Source organism: Astatotilapia calliptera, chromosome 4, assembly GCF_964374335.1.
Source record: "Astatotilapia calliptera chromosome 4, fAstCal68.1, whole genome shotgun sequence".
Taxonomy (NCBI): Eukaryota; Metazoa; Chordata; class Actinopteri; order Cichliformes; family Cichlidae; genus Astatotilapia; species Astatotilapia calliptera.
Genome location: NC_137425.1, coordinates 1,651,095 through 1,667,082, shown reverse-complemented (window position 1 = coordinate 1,667,082; position 15,988 = coordinate 1,651,095). Strand labels below are relative to the sequence as shown.

The following is a 15,988-nucleotide window of genomic DNA, read 5'->3' as shown; positions in this document are numbered from 1 at the left end:
GACTTTATCTCCCTGTGAGTACACAACATGTAATTCACATCGTTTTACTTCTAATGAAAAGAAAACTATTTCTTCATTATTATCTATAAAACAAAGTGATGTCCAAGCTTGTAGTTCAGTTTTGATTAATGATGATGAAAGCATCACATTCAGAAAATCTAACTTCTATGGAGAACTCAAAGTCTCAAAATAAGAGAAGCAAACATTCAAATCCAAATTAATTTTTACTACAAAATGTGCAAAATAACTTAGTAATACTTTAATTCCTTTAAACTTCCATCCAGAGCGAGAGGTGGGGGTCCGGTCTCCAGCTAACAACCGTTCACAGGCACCAGTTAACCTGACCCCACTAACTGCAGGTGACTGTGGGAGGAACCCACACACCCACGGTGGTGGGGGCAAACTCAGCCTTGACTTTTAATTTGAAATGTATTTTTATGTCCCTTGGTGCTCCTAGTTACTCTGAGCAGATTACGAGGACGTTCCTCGAGATGAGGGCCCGCCTGTGAATAAAGCGTTGCTCGTATTTCACACTGATTTGCAAATAATCAAATGACATGAATAAGCTGGAGGGAACCTGCTTTCTGCTGACCCGGCCTGCAGATCCTCTCCCATCATCACACCTCTGACAGGTGGCAGCAGGAGGCTCCTCCCCCAAACCACTCCTACCAACCCGTGCTCTCCTAACCTCCCACATCCACAGGAGCGGGAGAGTAAAGCCACACACACACACACGTGCACACTTCTGAGAAGTGTGTTGCCATGTGGGGCCTCGTGGCTGCCGGGTCCGTCTTCTTCCCAGGACTCTTCCTCCTGTCCAAACAGGCTCTCAAACAGCTGATGGGATGGAGCGAGGGGGACGCCGCTGTCGTGTCAACACGGTAGGAACACACACACTTCAGAGGACATCACACTTGTCTTTCTCTTAAACGCAGTTTGACTTACGGAGGATGACCTCCCCAGAAGTGAGTGAGTCCCAGTCCTATCCTGACCTCAGTTTGACCCGGCGGTGTGTGAGCTGAAGCTGCTGCAGATGAACCAAGACTGTTTTTGTTTGCTGTCCCTCATCACTTTGTGTCTCTTTGTAGTTATTGTGTATCTGTGGTTGTATCTTTTGCACTGTTTGTAACTGGTTTAATGACTTTACGTGTCCATGTGAGTATTAGTTTTACTTTCCAACAATAAGGAAGCTGTCACCTCAAACAGCTCCTCGCTGGAGCCTTTGCATGCTTTATGAGACCTAAATGTGAAGCTTTTATTTTATTTAGTTCTTTTTTTGAAGATTTAGATGCATCACGCAAACATACGACACATGTCCAGTTAAAGTTCAGCTGTTTGTTTCTCTTGTTTCAGCTGCTTTGATTATTATCTTGCTTGTGTTCTCAGCCTGGTGTCATCCATCCAGTCCATCATGGCCTCCTCAGCCGGATGCATCATCATCGCGTCCTGCAGGGACGTCATCGAGGACCGGTGAGGACTCCTCTGGTTCTTATTGTCTCTTCATCATTTTACCTTCATACAATTAAACCTTCCCTCTTTGTGGTCCATTTATCAGCAGTGTCATTGTTATGTATTCTTTTCTCATCAAAATTTGCTCCCAGATTATTTTGAATTTAGACATTTTTGATTTTAACATTCAGCTGAATTCTCCCAAAGAAAATTATTATTTTATCCAGGAATAAAAATATATTTAAAGCTTTTTTTCTGCTGCTGCATAGAAAAGGTAAAGCCCTCAGCCTCAGTGTGAGGATTCAGTATGAAGCAAAGCTGCCGATAATCTCATTAACAATCTGAGCCTAATGTGCAGCAGCAGCAGGGTTATTTCAGTCTGAGACTAATCCTGCACGCTGAGCATGATGGGAAATGAAACTCTGTCAAGGAGCAGAGGGACGACAGCGGAGCGCCGTGGTGGTCAGCTGGTTTCTCATTTCCCAGTCAAAGTGGAGCAAAGGTTTGAATCTGAGTCTGAGCTGCATTTGCTTATCAAATCACAACGCTCCACAAGCAGCAAGGAACTCTGGGAGTTCGTACACCTACAGCTCAGCAGCAAGTTCAGTTTAGAAAATACATTTTTACCTCAAAAATAGGAAAGAAGGAAGCGTTTCAGTGCTTTACCACAGTAAAAGTATCCTAAAAACCTCCAATACACTTCTGACAATTCAGCCTTCAGGCTCCTGCCTGCACAGCTGAGCTTTTCATCCACTCACACGTATCAGGAGTATCAGGAGTATCAGGGTGATTTTGGAAAAGGTGCTGCTGGTTGTCCATGCAGGGTGGAGGTCGGAGTGGACGGATGGAGCCACATAATAAATGTTGTTCTCCTTGTTTCCATCACATCTCCTGTTGCTCCTGATGCTCATATTAAACATGACCATGAGCTCAGTGTATTGTAACAGTTGCTGTTGTAATGCAGTGTGTCGCCACATGGCGGCGCCCCCATTTTGTTCTTCTTCGCAGTCTCTCTGCGATGGATTCTTCTGTGTGTACGTGGGCTAGTGTGCTCTCAGGAAATGTGTGGTAGAGGTGGTACTTTTATTTTTGATACTTTAAATAAATGAGTACTTCTGGAAAGTCAGAAGCCGTTGCTGATTCGCTCTCCACCGCACGTTACAGCATGCACAGTAATGACAAAAGCTCTTTTTTCTAACTGTTGGATCAGTGTGATGTCACAAAGTTGGGATAATACAGAAGCCTCACCCACATGCTGTGTATGAGGGGCAGCCAATCAAAAGACAGGTCTCTCACAGGGAGGAAAAACTAGTTTCAGGATGACCTGAGAGGCTCCAGTGTGAGACAAAGAAGGATTATTTTTAAGTGTGATTCGTGCAAAGCTGCTTTAGAAGACTCCAAGACAGAAAATCTAGAGTTGGAAATAAGAAGAGAAGGACAGCTGAACACGCAGGTGCAGTTTGTTTTAGAGTCTGGGAGTCTAATCAGATCTAAATGATTGTTTTAATTATTCATTTGTGGACACCTGCTTAGAAGACGGAGGAAAAGGTGCCCAAAGAGGCTCAGACATTTTATGTCTGAACTGCAGCTTCTTCTACTTGCATTTCAGTGTGACAGCGCCCACTAGTGGATGCCCATGCTTACTGCAGTAAAGGAAGTCGGGTGACAAAGTGTTGGAGCCATGAAGTGAGTGCAGGGAGGAGGCCCGGGTGGATGTATGGGTCAGATAACGTTAAACTGGAGCACAGGGCGGTGTCTTGGATGTTTCTGGCCTAAATGAACCTGATGTCTTAAATCTGAGATCAAAGTAATGACGCTGCTTCAGCCTCTCTCCATCTCCTCTCTGCTCAGACATTGGCTGACTGATGCCTACATCTTATTTGCCACGCCGTACTTTGCCTACGACATCTACGCCATGTTTCTGTGTTACCGGCACAAGCTGCAGGTCAAAGGTCACGAGGAGGCGGGCCAAAGCATTGGGTTGATGGGAGCCACTGTGATTGGTTACCTGCGCAGGGAGTTCCTCATGGTGCTGCACCACATCTTCATGGTGACCTTCTGCTTCCCCGCCTCTCTGGTAACTATGACAACAGCAAACATTGACAGTGACACATCCACCCTGATCATAGACTGTACACAAAGATGGACACCTTTGCATTTGTTCTCTGGGCGACTCATGAATAGAAGTCTATGAGAAAATTAACCTTCAGCTCATCTGTCTGAGCTTAGTGAACACTTTCCTGATGAACTGATGGTGGCAGTCGCTGGTTTCAGGTCTTACTGAATAAAACATGGAGTCATTTTGGAGCTAAAACCCCCAGGAAGTAGGACTCAGCTTGTTGAGGTTCAAACAAACTCTGAAGTGCCAAAAGCTGCAGTTCCTCTGACATCCACTGGAGGTCCCAGCGAGTGGCAATGAGTGCTACGAAAAACTTTAGTCTCAACAGATCATTTGCTCCTTTATAAAAACTGTTTAAAACGTATTAAGGCTTAAAGTTTAGGGGCGTGGCCTCTTTGGCTGTATCTGCAGCTAACTGAAGTCCCTGAACTGGACCTCTAGACCATGTTTAAGCTGTTGGGGCCTTTGGGAGCATTTTTAATGATCTGACTGAGAATACGTCTGCTGTGAGGCTGCTGTACTAACAGACCGTCTGAGGCTGAGCTCCAGTTTAGGTGGAATTCTAAGATTTTATTCGGATGTAACTTGACTGTTATTGGCAAATATCTGTGTGATGCTCCCATACAGTTTATGATAACCAAGCTAGCTAGAATTAGCTGCTAACTTAGCGCTCTTGAGACCCTGTGGTCCAAATGTGATCACCTCCAAAATGCTAACACTGCGGGGTTTCCAGTGTGAGGGTGACATCATGGTGGCTACATCCATCGTCTTTGTACAGTCTGTTATTATAGTAAAACATGTGTACATTAAATTACAGTTTCTCCTTCCTGTGTGTGTGTCAGCTGTGGAGGCAGGGTAAAGGTGATTACTTCCAGGGCGTCTTGTTTCTGGCTGAGCTCAGCACCCCGTCCGTCTCTCTGGGGAAAGTCCTGATCCAGGTAATCCGCCTCCCTCCAACCTTTTACTTGTGTGTGTGTGTGTGTGTGTGTGTGTGTGCATGTTTAGACATCTTTATGAGTTGTCTACTATACTTATGGGGACCAAAACCAGCTCCCACGAGTTTGAAGACATTTTTGATGCTTAAATGTGGTTTTAGTGTCAGGGTTACAGTTAGTTATGGTTAGGCTTTCATCTCTGACGGTTAGAGTACACGGCTAGTCAGTGAAAGTGTGTGTGTGTGTCAGATACCTAAACTCATTCAGTGTTCAGTATTGATCTGGACTACCAAAAAAAAAGATCAAACAGATTTATTGATTGATTTAAGAAAACACATGACGTCAAACGTTCCAATAGAAACCAACTTTATACGTTAACATTAAGACAAGCAGGCTGCTGCTTGGATGTGAAACCTTGATGCTCAGTCGAGAAAATCAGAAAACTCCTCGTTCTAAAGAGACACTAAAACCACAAGCAGCTGACGCTAGCACGAGCACGGATGCTTTTATTAGCGGAGCACATGAGGACCCAGGAGGGTGAGTCAGAGATCAGGGTGTCCACGCAAAAGACACTGAAGCCACGGTGCCGGACACTGAAGGGAAAGTCAGCTCCTACAGGGACGAGGCTGAGGGACGGGTCACCTCTGATACAAACGTAAGCGAAAACAAGTGTGAGCCCTTAGAGAGGACTTGGAAACCAGAAGGACATTCAGAGTTCATCATGGAGAACTTTCCCAAAGGAAATGGGCAGGAAAGAATCACAGATGTGGAAAATGAACCGGCTCCTTTTTGCCTTTAGAAGATGTGAAGGAGTGAAAGATTGGCGAATGGTGGCTCGTGTTTGAGTGACCAGCAGCCATCATCGTGCTGCACTGGCTGCTTGAGCATTTCTTTAGTTTAGTCACTTGTATATCATTTGTTCTCAGCACTTTTCGGTGTCCTTCCATTCTCCTTCTTTCTTTCGTCTCTCTACCGCCACACTGGACTATCCATCCACCCATTCTCGTCCGCTTGTCGTTCGCCGCGGGGGGGCTGAGCCTATCCCAGCTGTTTGTAGAGGCAGGGTACACCCTGGACAGGTCGCCAGTCTACACTGGACTATTCATTTCAATTTCATTTTATTTATATAGCACCAAGTCACAACAGCAGCCGTCTCAGGGGGCTTTAGGGTAAAGACCCAACAATCATATGACCCCCTATGAGCAAGCGCTTGGAAACACTCTCTTTCAACAGGAAGAAACCTGCGGCAGAACCAGGCTGGTTTTTTATTCATTAAATAATTAACTCATTGATTCATTAATCTACGTTTTAGTTACACACTCAGTCAGTGTGTCGGGTTATAACTGGGGGGGTTGCTGTGATGGCGCCTCGTCCTCACCCTGACAGTCTGACCATGAACCCCGTTTGCTTCCTTCACATTTGGAGCGCTGAGCAAACTATTTGTTTTCTAAGTATAGAAGTTCAAGGATGAGGATGTTTTATATTTCTCTCTGTTCTGCAGCACGGCTATTAAAATCATGAGCACGTGTAGTGTATCGTCTCCCTGACCCACTTCAGAAACACATTTGAGTTTATTCTGGATTATATAATCTCTGTCCTGGCACCAAATGTGTAATAATCTAAACACTAAATTGATCCGCTGCTTTTTTAAGTGCATATGCCTCCATCCACCGTCTCCCTCAGCAGCATGAGTCTGCTGATGTTTAGACTGATTCTGGGGAAACCTGAGGGGGACTATAATCTATAATCTCCATAATTTCTAACATCAGGAAAAGCTGAGCACTGTGCTTTCTCTGCACATGCTCATTGGGACTCTCTCCATGCTTGTGGAGCAGATAATTTAAAATTGATTTGGGATAAAATAGTCTCTTTTTTTCTTTTCTTTTTTAAACTAAAGCATTTTTATTCTGTCGTCTACACTTTAACCTCCTAGGACCACATATGTGGACGTCACATTTTGGGTTATTTAGACCAAAATACAGAATTTGTCTCTACAAGGGCCCGATGTCCACCTGTGAGGACAGCATACTGCCACCGCTCTATCGAAATTTAAAACAAACCTCCTCATACATGGATCCCAGTTTTCTCAGAAACAAAAATCAGGTAAAAAAAAATAAAATCTGGTAATTCTTTGTTTTTACATCATCAGGTCCCAATCAGCCCAAATATCACAGAGAAATTACAAAAGCATGCCATGAAAGAGTTCAGGTGGTTAAATAACTGCAGCTTTAAACCGGAACCGTTTTCATTTTTCAATATAAAATGTAAATACTGTCGTTTCCAGCTGCTGTTGGCAAACCAACATATTCTAATAACGTGCTGGACAACACATCACGTCCCAGCGAGACACACTGGTCAGTTTTTTCACCGTGAAAATACAGAAAACACACTTTAGTTACTCACACAGCGCTCTTGTCTTTATTTCTATTTTACAGATTTCTAATCGTTTGTGTTCTATCACCTGTGCAAATAGACTTTAAAAAGCTCACATTTAATAAAGTACACTGGTTTAATGAAAGCTCTGACTTCTAAAATCATTTCAAGCACATACAGAATGTTAAGTATTAGATCAGCAGTTACATAATTAACTCTGACATTTCCAGCTCTAATCAGAACCAACGTTTGACGTCTCCTGTCATTATTTGTTAAAGTGAATTATTTGTTTTCTGTCTCGTTTCTCTTCATGATGATGACGATGATGATGATGATGTCTTCAGTATAAGAAGCAGCACACGCTGCTGCACAAAGTGAACGGCGTCGTCATGCTGCTCACCTTCTTCGGTTGTCGGGTCTTACTCTTTCCTTACCTGTACTACGCCTACGGCAGGTAAGCCACGCCCACCTCTGCTTTTGTAATAATGATCAAAAACAACAGTGATTGTCTGCAAACACAAAAGCCCCCAAAATGAATCAATATTTGTTTAATGATTTTCCTCTTTGTCTTCTAAAACAACACAAACAAACAAACAAAAATATTTCTTGGCCATTTATTGATTTATTGTGGAAAAGATGACCCAGCATTACAGATCTATAAGGATTTATATCTCATTTAGTTATCAGTTAATTTAAAGGTGGACGTGGTTTGTGTGTGTCTCAGTGTTCAGTGAAAAACAGGTTTCACATAAAAACTGTCAAACAGCAACACGACCCACGTTTGCTTCCTTTCAGAGGCTGAGCTGAGCGTAACTTTCTTTTACTTTGTGTTATAAAACCAAACTATGTAGCAAATCAAATGAAATGAGTTCGACTTCATTTTAAGATATTTGTAAAATTCAACATAATCAAATAAAAAATGAGCCCGTTTACTCTGAGCTGAGGGCGCGTGAGCCGAACACGTTACAGTGTTCGACGTCGGGCCCAAAGGACACGTAGTTCAGTGCAAGTACGTAAAAACTTGTAGCCACAACATCCGCAGCGTGACGGTGAAAGAAGATTCTGATCTTTCATCTTTGTGAGCGAGAATCTTCTGACTCCTCAGAAACATCCAGAACGCTGTGTGACTGTGAATCAGACAAACTGAAGATTCTTCTGTCGTGAGAAGTTAAGATTTACACTTTTTAGCTGCTTTTTTCTCTGAAGGTTAAAAATATCAGAGTACTTATTTTATTTTTCTTTAAATGTCTAACTTATATTTCAGTTTGGCTCACCTCAAAAACCAATAATATCTGTTTTCTATCCAGTTATAAATCTTATAAATGATCAAATCTTCCAAATAACTTTGAAATTTACAGATTATATTTTTATGTAAAACTTTTTTCTGCTTGTCTTTGACTCGTTTGACTTAATGTAGAAAACGTAAACATGTTTTAAGATGACTCGTTGTCACACTGCAGAGAAACTGAACTCTACTTCGTTGACTAATCGCTGTCGTGTAATTATTCTTGTATTAAAATCTTTTGCGTTTGAACTGACTTCGAGTTGTTCATGAATGTCTGAGCCACATCTCATCGCAGCTTTGCATGATTCATAGTTCAGACTAACTTTTGGAAGCCAGCAGAGGGGCCTCAGAGAAATAAGGCCGCTGCTATAAAACTCCATGATGACCTGACACAACCAGAAACATTCAAAATAGTTCTCGATGTTTTACAATTTTAAGTATTCGTCTTCGACACGAGGGAATGTTTGATAAAAAAAGTATTAAAATGTCAGTGTAACTTTGATCACAGCGCCCCCTGCCTTGTGTTTCAGGTATGCATCGATGCCGATGTACCGGGTGCCCCTGGTGGCCCCATGGCAGTGTAACCTGGGGACGGCCCTGCTCTGGCCTCTTCAGCTTTACTGGTTCACGCTGATCTGCAGAGGAGCTCTGCGCCTGTTTACCGAACGCTCAAATTCACCACCTGCGATTCTTAAAGCCGACGGCAATGTGGGCCCAGCTAACAGCTGCACAACCAATCAGACAGCTGGTGGAGGAAGAGGAGAGTAATGTAATCCGATCAGTGACGTCTGCCTTCAGAGCCAATCAGAATACCAGGGGGACGGTGACTGTTACAAACAGATGAGTGTTTCTTCTCGTTTATGGTAAAAGTTCCAAGGAGTGAACGTAGTGACAGAAAAGCTTACAGACGCAGATCCATTATTAAATGGAAAAAGGAGGAAATGAACATTAGAAGTGTCAACAAGTTTAATCAGATGGGAGACGACGGCTGTTTGTAGTAAAACCACACAAGAAGAATCAGGATTTACCGATCACACTGACATTTACGAGATCATACGAGGAGCAAACCTGTACCCGACCTGTAAGGACAAAAGATCAAACTATATATAAAAAGGTAGAAATGTTTTGTGTGAAGATGATGATAATCGGTTTAAAGGGAACAGAAATCATCCTCTAGGATTAGCTTCATTTTAAGGAGTCCCACAGGGATCAACATCAGGCCCATTTCTGTAAATAAACCTTTGTAAAGGTCGCAGGTTGAAGTTACCTGTACAGGTGTCAGTTTTGTGCTTCAGACTTCAGGAAGTTTGGGAATTATAGTTTTCTGTTTGAATTTTAAATTTAATGCTAATCATAAAGCAAAGCACATCTCAGGTTTGTTTTAATCACCAAACTTAGAAATAAACAAATAATAATAATAATAATAATAATAATAATAATAATAATAATAATAATATATAAAATGAAATTGGAATTACTCGTCTTTATTTCTGAGTCAGTTTTGTTTAATACATCCTGATAAAAGTCTCGTAGTTATGTCATCATCAGCAGTTTGCGTCTCTGTGGTTATTCTGGTCTTTTCTAGCAGGCCTGGACGTCTTTGTCGTCCTTTGGACAATTCACGTCTTCTCAGTTTGTCTCTTGTCTTCTTGAGTCTTAGTTGTTTGCATTTCACTAGGATGTGTTTGTGCGTCTTCAGTTGTTTTGTCTTTCTTTGCAGCTGTTTGCTGTTATTTTTCATCTTTTCATGATCATTTTTGCAGCTTCATCTCGTCTCTGATGTAAGTTTGTATCTATTTCTTGTCGTTTGTGTCTTTTATTTTTTTCAGGCCTTCAGCCTGTTTTTCACTCGTTCATTTGGAGCTTCGTTGTAGTTGTTTGGTTTGTCACTTTAATTGTTTCACATCCTCTGAAGTTTCCTTTGTGGCCGATTTTTCTCCTCGTGATCTTTTTGATTCTCTCGTCATCTTTTGCTGCTTTTGTATTTGTTTCGTTGGTTCTTGGTGTTGTTACTTTAGCTTGGAGCAGTCGCTTTCTGCTGCTTCTCTCAAATCTTGGCAGATGAAGTAGAAACACGTTCTTAGACAAACTAACTGTACTTCGTTTTCTTTTTAACTTAAGAGCAGCAGTCCTGTTCATGACGCCCCGTTTACTTGACGTGGACTCAAACCTGCGTGTGAAGGCTTTGCTTGACATAAGCTTCACTGGATGCAGCCTTGGTGAGCGCTCACACACAGGAATCACTGTAACACAGCCTCCTTTGTGTTACAAATGTAAACATTTCAGCTCGCAGCTTGAGCTTCAAATACCGTTAAAGTAAAATGACTCATTAGGCAGAGTGGATTATTATTGGATCATATTTACTGATTAATCAGTGGATTTCACTCTAATGGTCTGGATGAGTCGTGCACCACTCGGAGAATCATTCAGCTTCATAAGAAGTAAAGTGGTGTGGAGTACAAGTCACATATTTAAATGCAGAAATACCGTTGAGTAGAATCAGAGCATAACATAGTACTTCAATAAAGTCTATTAAACTCGAGTAAATGTACTCAGTTACACTCCACCACTGCTCTGAGATTATCGGGACTAACGGCTTCGCTAATCTGGGTCCTCGGTTCATGTGTGATGTGGAAACTTCAGCTTTAGTCAGACTGATGTGAGGATGCAGGTTCGACCGAAGGAGCAGGAAGTGACGAAATACAACATGTCACATGACCAGACTCACGGGAGCATCAGTCGCTCCACGGTCGGAGGAGACATGAGCTCACAGGACAAAGACACATCACAGTGGGGCAGGTGGGTGCAATGACATTTACAGACAGCAGGTGGCAGCGTTCAGCAGCTTCACGTGACATCATCAGCCCCTCTGCATTTCCTGTCCGCGCAAATTTACAGTTTTTTCTGATTGCTTAAGCACATTTTTTGTAACTATTGGCTAATTTTGCAAAACTCTTCACACAAATAAGAAAACCTGTCACCCAATCATCAAAACATTGTAGTTCTCTTGCAAAAGCAAACACAGCTAGATTAACTCTACACACCTTCGTAAAAATGGTGTTTCCGTATCAAACAGTACACACAAGCCATCATCTACTAAGCACACAATGCGCCAACTGCACACTGATGGTATGAATACAAAACACATCTGGCTTTTGCTTTCTCTGTGCACAAGGTAGGCTATGTCAGTTTGAGCTCATACTTCTGTCATAGATCCATAAGCATAGAGGGATCCAAACTTCAAGTACTGGTGTTTATTCACACACATCAAAACAAACACAAGTGTTTATTTCCAAGTATAGGATTATTTGCAGTCGCCATAATGACTATATGGGTTACTTGGTCTGCAGTGAACATGCTTCCTCTGCCCCCAGCATCTGGTCATCTAGCAATTCTGTAAAGTAACAACTTCAGTATTTTTACATCACTGGTATTGGTGTGTTTCTCATTGGCATATGGCAGTGCTACAAATCTTAGTGCGAAGTGACTGTACTAACCGATTCTCATTTCAAGATGTCCTTATGATGCTTGCTACAGTGTAGCGGCTCGAGTTAGGCTGGACCCGTTGGCCAGCTACCCTCAGGGTCATTCCACGGTTGATGACATGGTCCACTATTGTAGCTCTGATGTCATCAGCAATTCTATTTCTTACTCTTCCTACCCTTCCTCTCCCCCCTCCTCATCTTCCTCTCCCCCCCTCCTCATCTTCCTCTCCCCCCTCCTTATGTTCCTCTCCCCCCTCCTCATCTTCCTCTCCCCCCCTCCTCGTCTTCCTCTTGCTCCTCCTTGTCCTTGTCGTCCTCTTCATCCTACTTCTTCACCTCCACGTCCTCTTCCTCGGCCTCCTCTACTTCTCACTCTTCCTGCTCCCTCCATTGTACTCCGCACACACAGCTTACCTGTATTATAGTGCTTAGGCTGATTGCAAAGTGAACTAATTATCTAAAAAAGTTTTCACATGTGAAAGTGTGCCAGACAGTTGGCAAATTAGTGTTAATGATAGCCATACATGTGTATACTTTTGCTAGGAGTGTGTTGGAAATTTGGTAATTGAGTGTTGTGCAGTGAATTGTGCCTACAGTTTTGCAAAGTGTGTGTTACAAAATTGCAAACTGAGTGCAAAGCAGTTTTTGTGCTTTTAGTTTTGCAAACTCAGTGAGTGGTTTTGCTATAAGTCTGAATAGTTTTAGAGATTGTGCTACAGGAATCACAGTTTGGGTTTAAGCATTCAGAAAAAACTGTAACAGCCAGCCCCCTGGTCAGTAGATCTCAGCGCGTGAACGACCGCAGAAACCATCAGACATCAGCACGCGGGAGGTTGTTGATGACGACAACAATCACAGCGTCAACGCACAATAAAGTGGGACACACACTGACAGACACGGCCCACTCACGCTGACCTCTGAAGCTTCAGGTAAACATACAAACAGGAGTTCGAGTTACACGCACAGTTTCTTGAGCCTCCCACATTAATAACATGATCGCTGCTCTGATTTCACAGTTTCATCATTAATCATCGTTGGTTATTAATGATGAAACTGTGAAATCAGTCTGAACACGAAGCACAGACACAGTTTAAAAAAGAGGGTTCAAGTCTGAACATCCTGAATTTGAACACCTGTCGATCTGTGATGCTTGTTTTTCTGGTTTCAGTAGAAACACCAGCAGGACACGTCTCAGCTCCTCATGGCAAACATCCAAAGGTCTTCCTCAAAGTGGCGACACCCTCAGCATCAGAAGCCCTGCTCCTGCTTTCAGCAGAAATAACTCTAACACCTTTACTCGGGTTATTTGATCAAAAAGACGTTTCCAGCTGACAGACTGGCAGCTTTGCTCTTTAAACCATGTCACTCAGCAACATATGAAGCTGAGCTTTTCAACCCTGACCTCAGTTTTAAATGATCGCTGGAAAGACAGGAAACAAATTATAGGATAAAATGATGTAAATTAAGATTTGGCTGAAACGAGATGACTGATCACTGTGACAATTTATTGATTTTCAGTTGATCCTCTTTGAATCAGTGCTGTCAGATAAACATGACGGATTTAAAGTCGAATGTTCTCAGAAATCAGAAGAAATCGTTCTGTGGATAAACACAACTGCACCTTTGGCCTCAGCAGCTGAGAGTCTGGTCAGCAGCACAGCTCACATTTAAAGTTACAAACGTCACATTTTCACTGACAGTCCTGTTTCTCTGCAGCTCTGCATTTCACCCAGTACTTCATATTTGTTGTACTTGTACATTTTTTTATTGAACAGTTTAAACTTGTGAGAACTGACTGATCCTTTTGTAAACTCCTGTTTAAAACCTTGTAAATAAACTGAGGCTGACCTCATGCCCCAAACATCTGTATTTAAGGTGGACTGAACCTCAACTTGGGCCAGGTTACAGTCATGTAATACCAACATTAACCACACGATGGAGCAGTGTCAGCAGACTCGTTCAGATCCCCTGATCAGGAAACCGCTGCCCCCCGGTGGTCAAGGTCTTACTTCAGGTTAGCAGAGGGCATTTGCTAGATTTAATCTGCAGATTATTTTAAAGTAATAAGATTAATAACAGGTTTCATTTACCAGCGTAATTATTTTAACCTAAACACAGAAAATGAGGATTTCTCTTCTTATAACCAGCAGCTGTATTTTCCCCTTTAATAACTCAACGTTTCAAAGAGGATCCGTTTTTCTGACAGGACTTTAAAATCACGACTCATCAGTAATTGAATATTTATTATTTAACCACAGGTTCATCGTCTCACTTGGGGTCATCTAACAGTTTGTTTCTTAAAGGTCCAATCAGGGATGAGGTCTCCAGCTCAGCTGTGACTGAGTCCTGTATCCTCCCTGCTCTTTGAACCGATGCTCTCATTATTACTTGTCCCAAATAAATGAATACAAACACTGTTAAGACTTTTTCACATGAAGGAATAAAAGCATCTTCATAATGAGAGTAAAGGTCAGTTTCTGCCCTCAGACTGCTGAACATTTTAAAACGAATGTAAATCAGATTTAATCATTCAGTCTCAAAGATCTTTAAACACAGAGAAACAAATAATTGTAATGGAGTATTTTTCAGCCCTTCAGCAGTTTCTCATTAAACGTTTCAGCCCCGCCCCCTCACACGTCATCCATCCTGTTAAATGAATACAAAAAATGCAAAATTGTTGTTTGTTGTAGTTTAATTTTTCCCCCCAGAAAGAAACCACAGCATTCATAGAACTTACATCAATTCAGCTCTTTGTACACAAATCCTGTTCTCCCAGTTCAGTCACGTGACCATGTTTGTTGTCCTTTTAAAATCCAAGTTACCTTCGAACCTCAGACTGCAGGAAAAAAACCCTCTCATTGGTCTTTTAAGTCTTTAAAGTCACAACCTTAAAAAAGAGCAGGGTGACCTGGTGTCCTTCATCAGGACCAGTTTAACCCCAGTTTGGACTCTGGAGGTGGAAAGGCCGTCAGCGGGTCAGTGCAGAGATGTGGAAAAGCATTTGTAAATAAAACAGCCTACACAGACACAGCAGCTGGAACACGTTTCAGAGATTAGGACAGGAAATGAACTCAAACATCAGAGACGTCAGCCTCGTCACGCTCACCGCCTTTACAGAGTTGGGAAAGCCGCACTCGGGGAAATATTTACACCTCAGCTTCACCAGTTTGACCCAGTCAGAGATGTTTCACCTGCTGCATGAGAGCTTTCAGGCTGAGCACACTCACCACAGTCACACAGCTGACATACCTGCAGCGAGGAGCCAAAAAAGCTTTCAGGAAAAGTGATTTTATGCAGGAAGACTAAACCCACAGGCCCGAGAACCATCACTTCAACAGCAAACCTACAAAACACTGACGTCTGTAAGTGTGCTCACATCCCTCTGGGCTTTGCAGGTCTATATCCTGCTTGTTATTCATGCTGTAATTTATGGCAGTTCATGGAGGACGAGTCTGGAGCATGCCTAAGAAACTGTCCCCATCCCTGCTCTTACGTTTACTGCAGCAACATCTTTAAACCAAATAAGTCCACACAGCTCTTCATTAAACTTCTCTCTTTAGATGAAACTCTTCAGATTATTCTGGAAGGTGCCTACAGACATGATAATGAGGGTCTGAGCATCAGTAATGTTCTCGCTCAGGTTTATTATTAACATTTGTAAGCAGACCCGAGGCTTTGCTGACACCTGCTGGCCAGTTGTTGTACTGCGGTTGTCACACAGTCCTGAAGCTTTATATTTACTGTAAACATGATTAAATATGAGGATTTGAACGAATTTTAAAGACTTTGATCTGTGGACACTGACATGCTCATAACTACTAGACCTTTTCCCAGCAGGTAAGTTTTTTTTATTTTTTTCAATTCCACCTTTGACTTTGTAGTTTGAATCAGTCGTTATTGGCTCAGGTCGTCCTGTATAACCCCGCCCTCTAGACGTCATCCTCATTTCATATTCGGGGACAGATTTGTTGACTCCTGGTTTAAACTTACTGCAGAAGAATAATCAAATCTAAATAATTTGCAGAGAGTTTTTGGAAGATGGCAGGTGTTCAGACAGAACGCTCTGAATAAAATTTGGTTTTTTTAAATAAGTATTTTCTTCTCTGTGGTTCTGGAGGTTTTTTCCAGGTGAACCTTTTTTTAAAATCCAGTAACGTCAGTTTGTTCTTAAATCCTGACTTTCTCAGGTTGGTTGTTCAGCTTAAATTAAGAATAAATCAGAGACTTGCTTCCAGCAGAGTGAGAACAGTGAGCATGAGGATTGTTCTAGAAACACATTGAGCTGCTTTAAAGCTGCAGAGCCCGTCTGAATATTTGTACCTTTAACAACAAGTTTCTCTTT

General features: G+C 42.2%; 1 protein-coding gene across 2 annotated transcripts; it reads left to right on the top strand.

The window, feature by feature from the left end:
- The first annotated feature begins 96 nt into the window (after positions 1–96).
- LOC113020164 (ceramide synthase-like) lies at positions 97–9,555 on the top strand. Of its 2 annotated transcripts, none has more exons than XM_080300055.1 (6): positions 97–881; positions 1,387–1,470; positions 3,389–3,526; positions 4,411–4,506; positions 7,221–7,330; positions 8,692–9,555. In XM_080300055.1, the coding sequence occupies exons 1-6, from the start codon at positions 846–848 to the stop codon at positions 8,927–8,929; spliced, it is 702 nt and encodes a 233-aa protein (XP_080156181.1). In that variant the 5' UTR covers positions 97–845; the 3' UTR covers positions 8,930–9,555. The 2 variants fall into 2 exon arrangements, with proteins under 2 accessions (XP_080156181.1, XP_026019688.1); XM_026163903.2 differs by having other exon boundaries at positions 102–881; positions 3,301–3,526.
- The last annotated feature ends 6,433 nt before the right edge of the window (positions 9,556–15,988 follow it).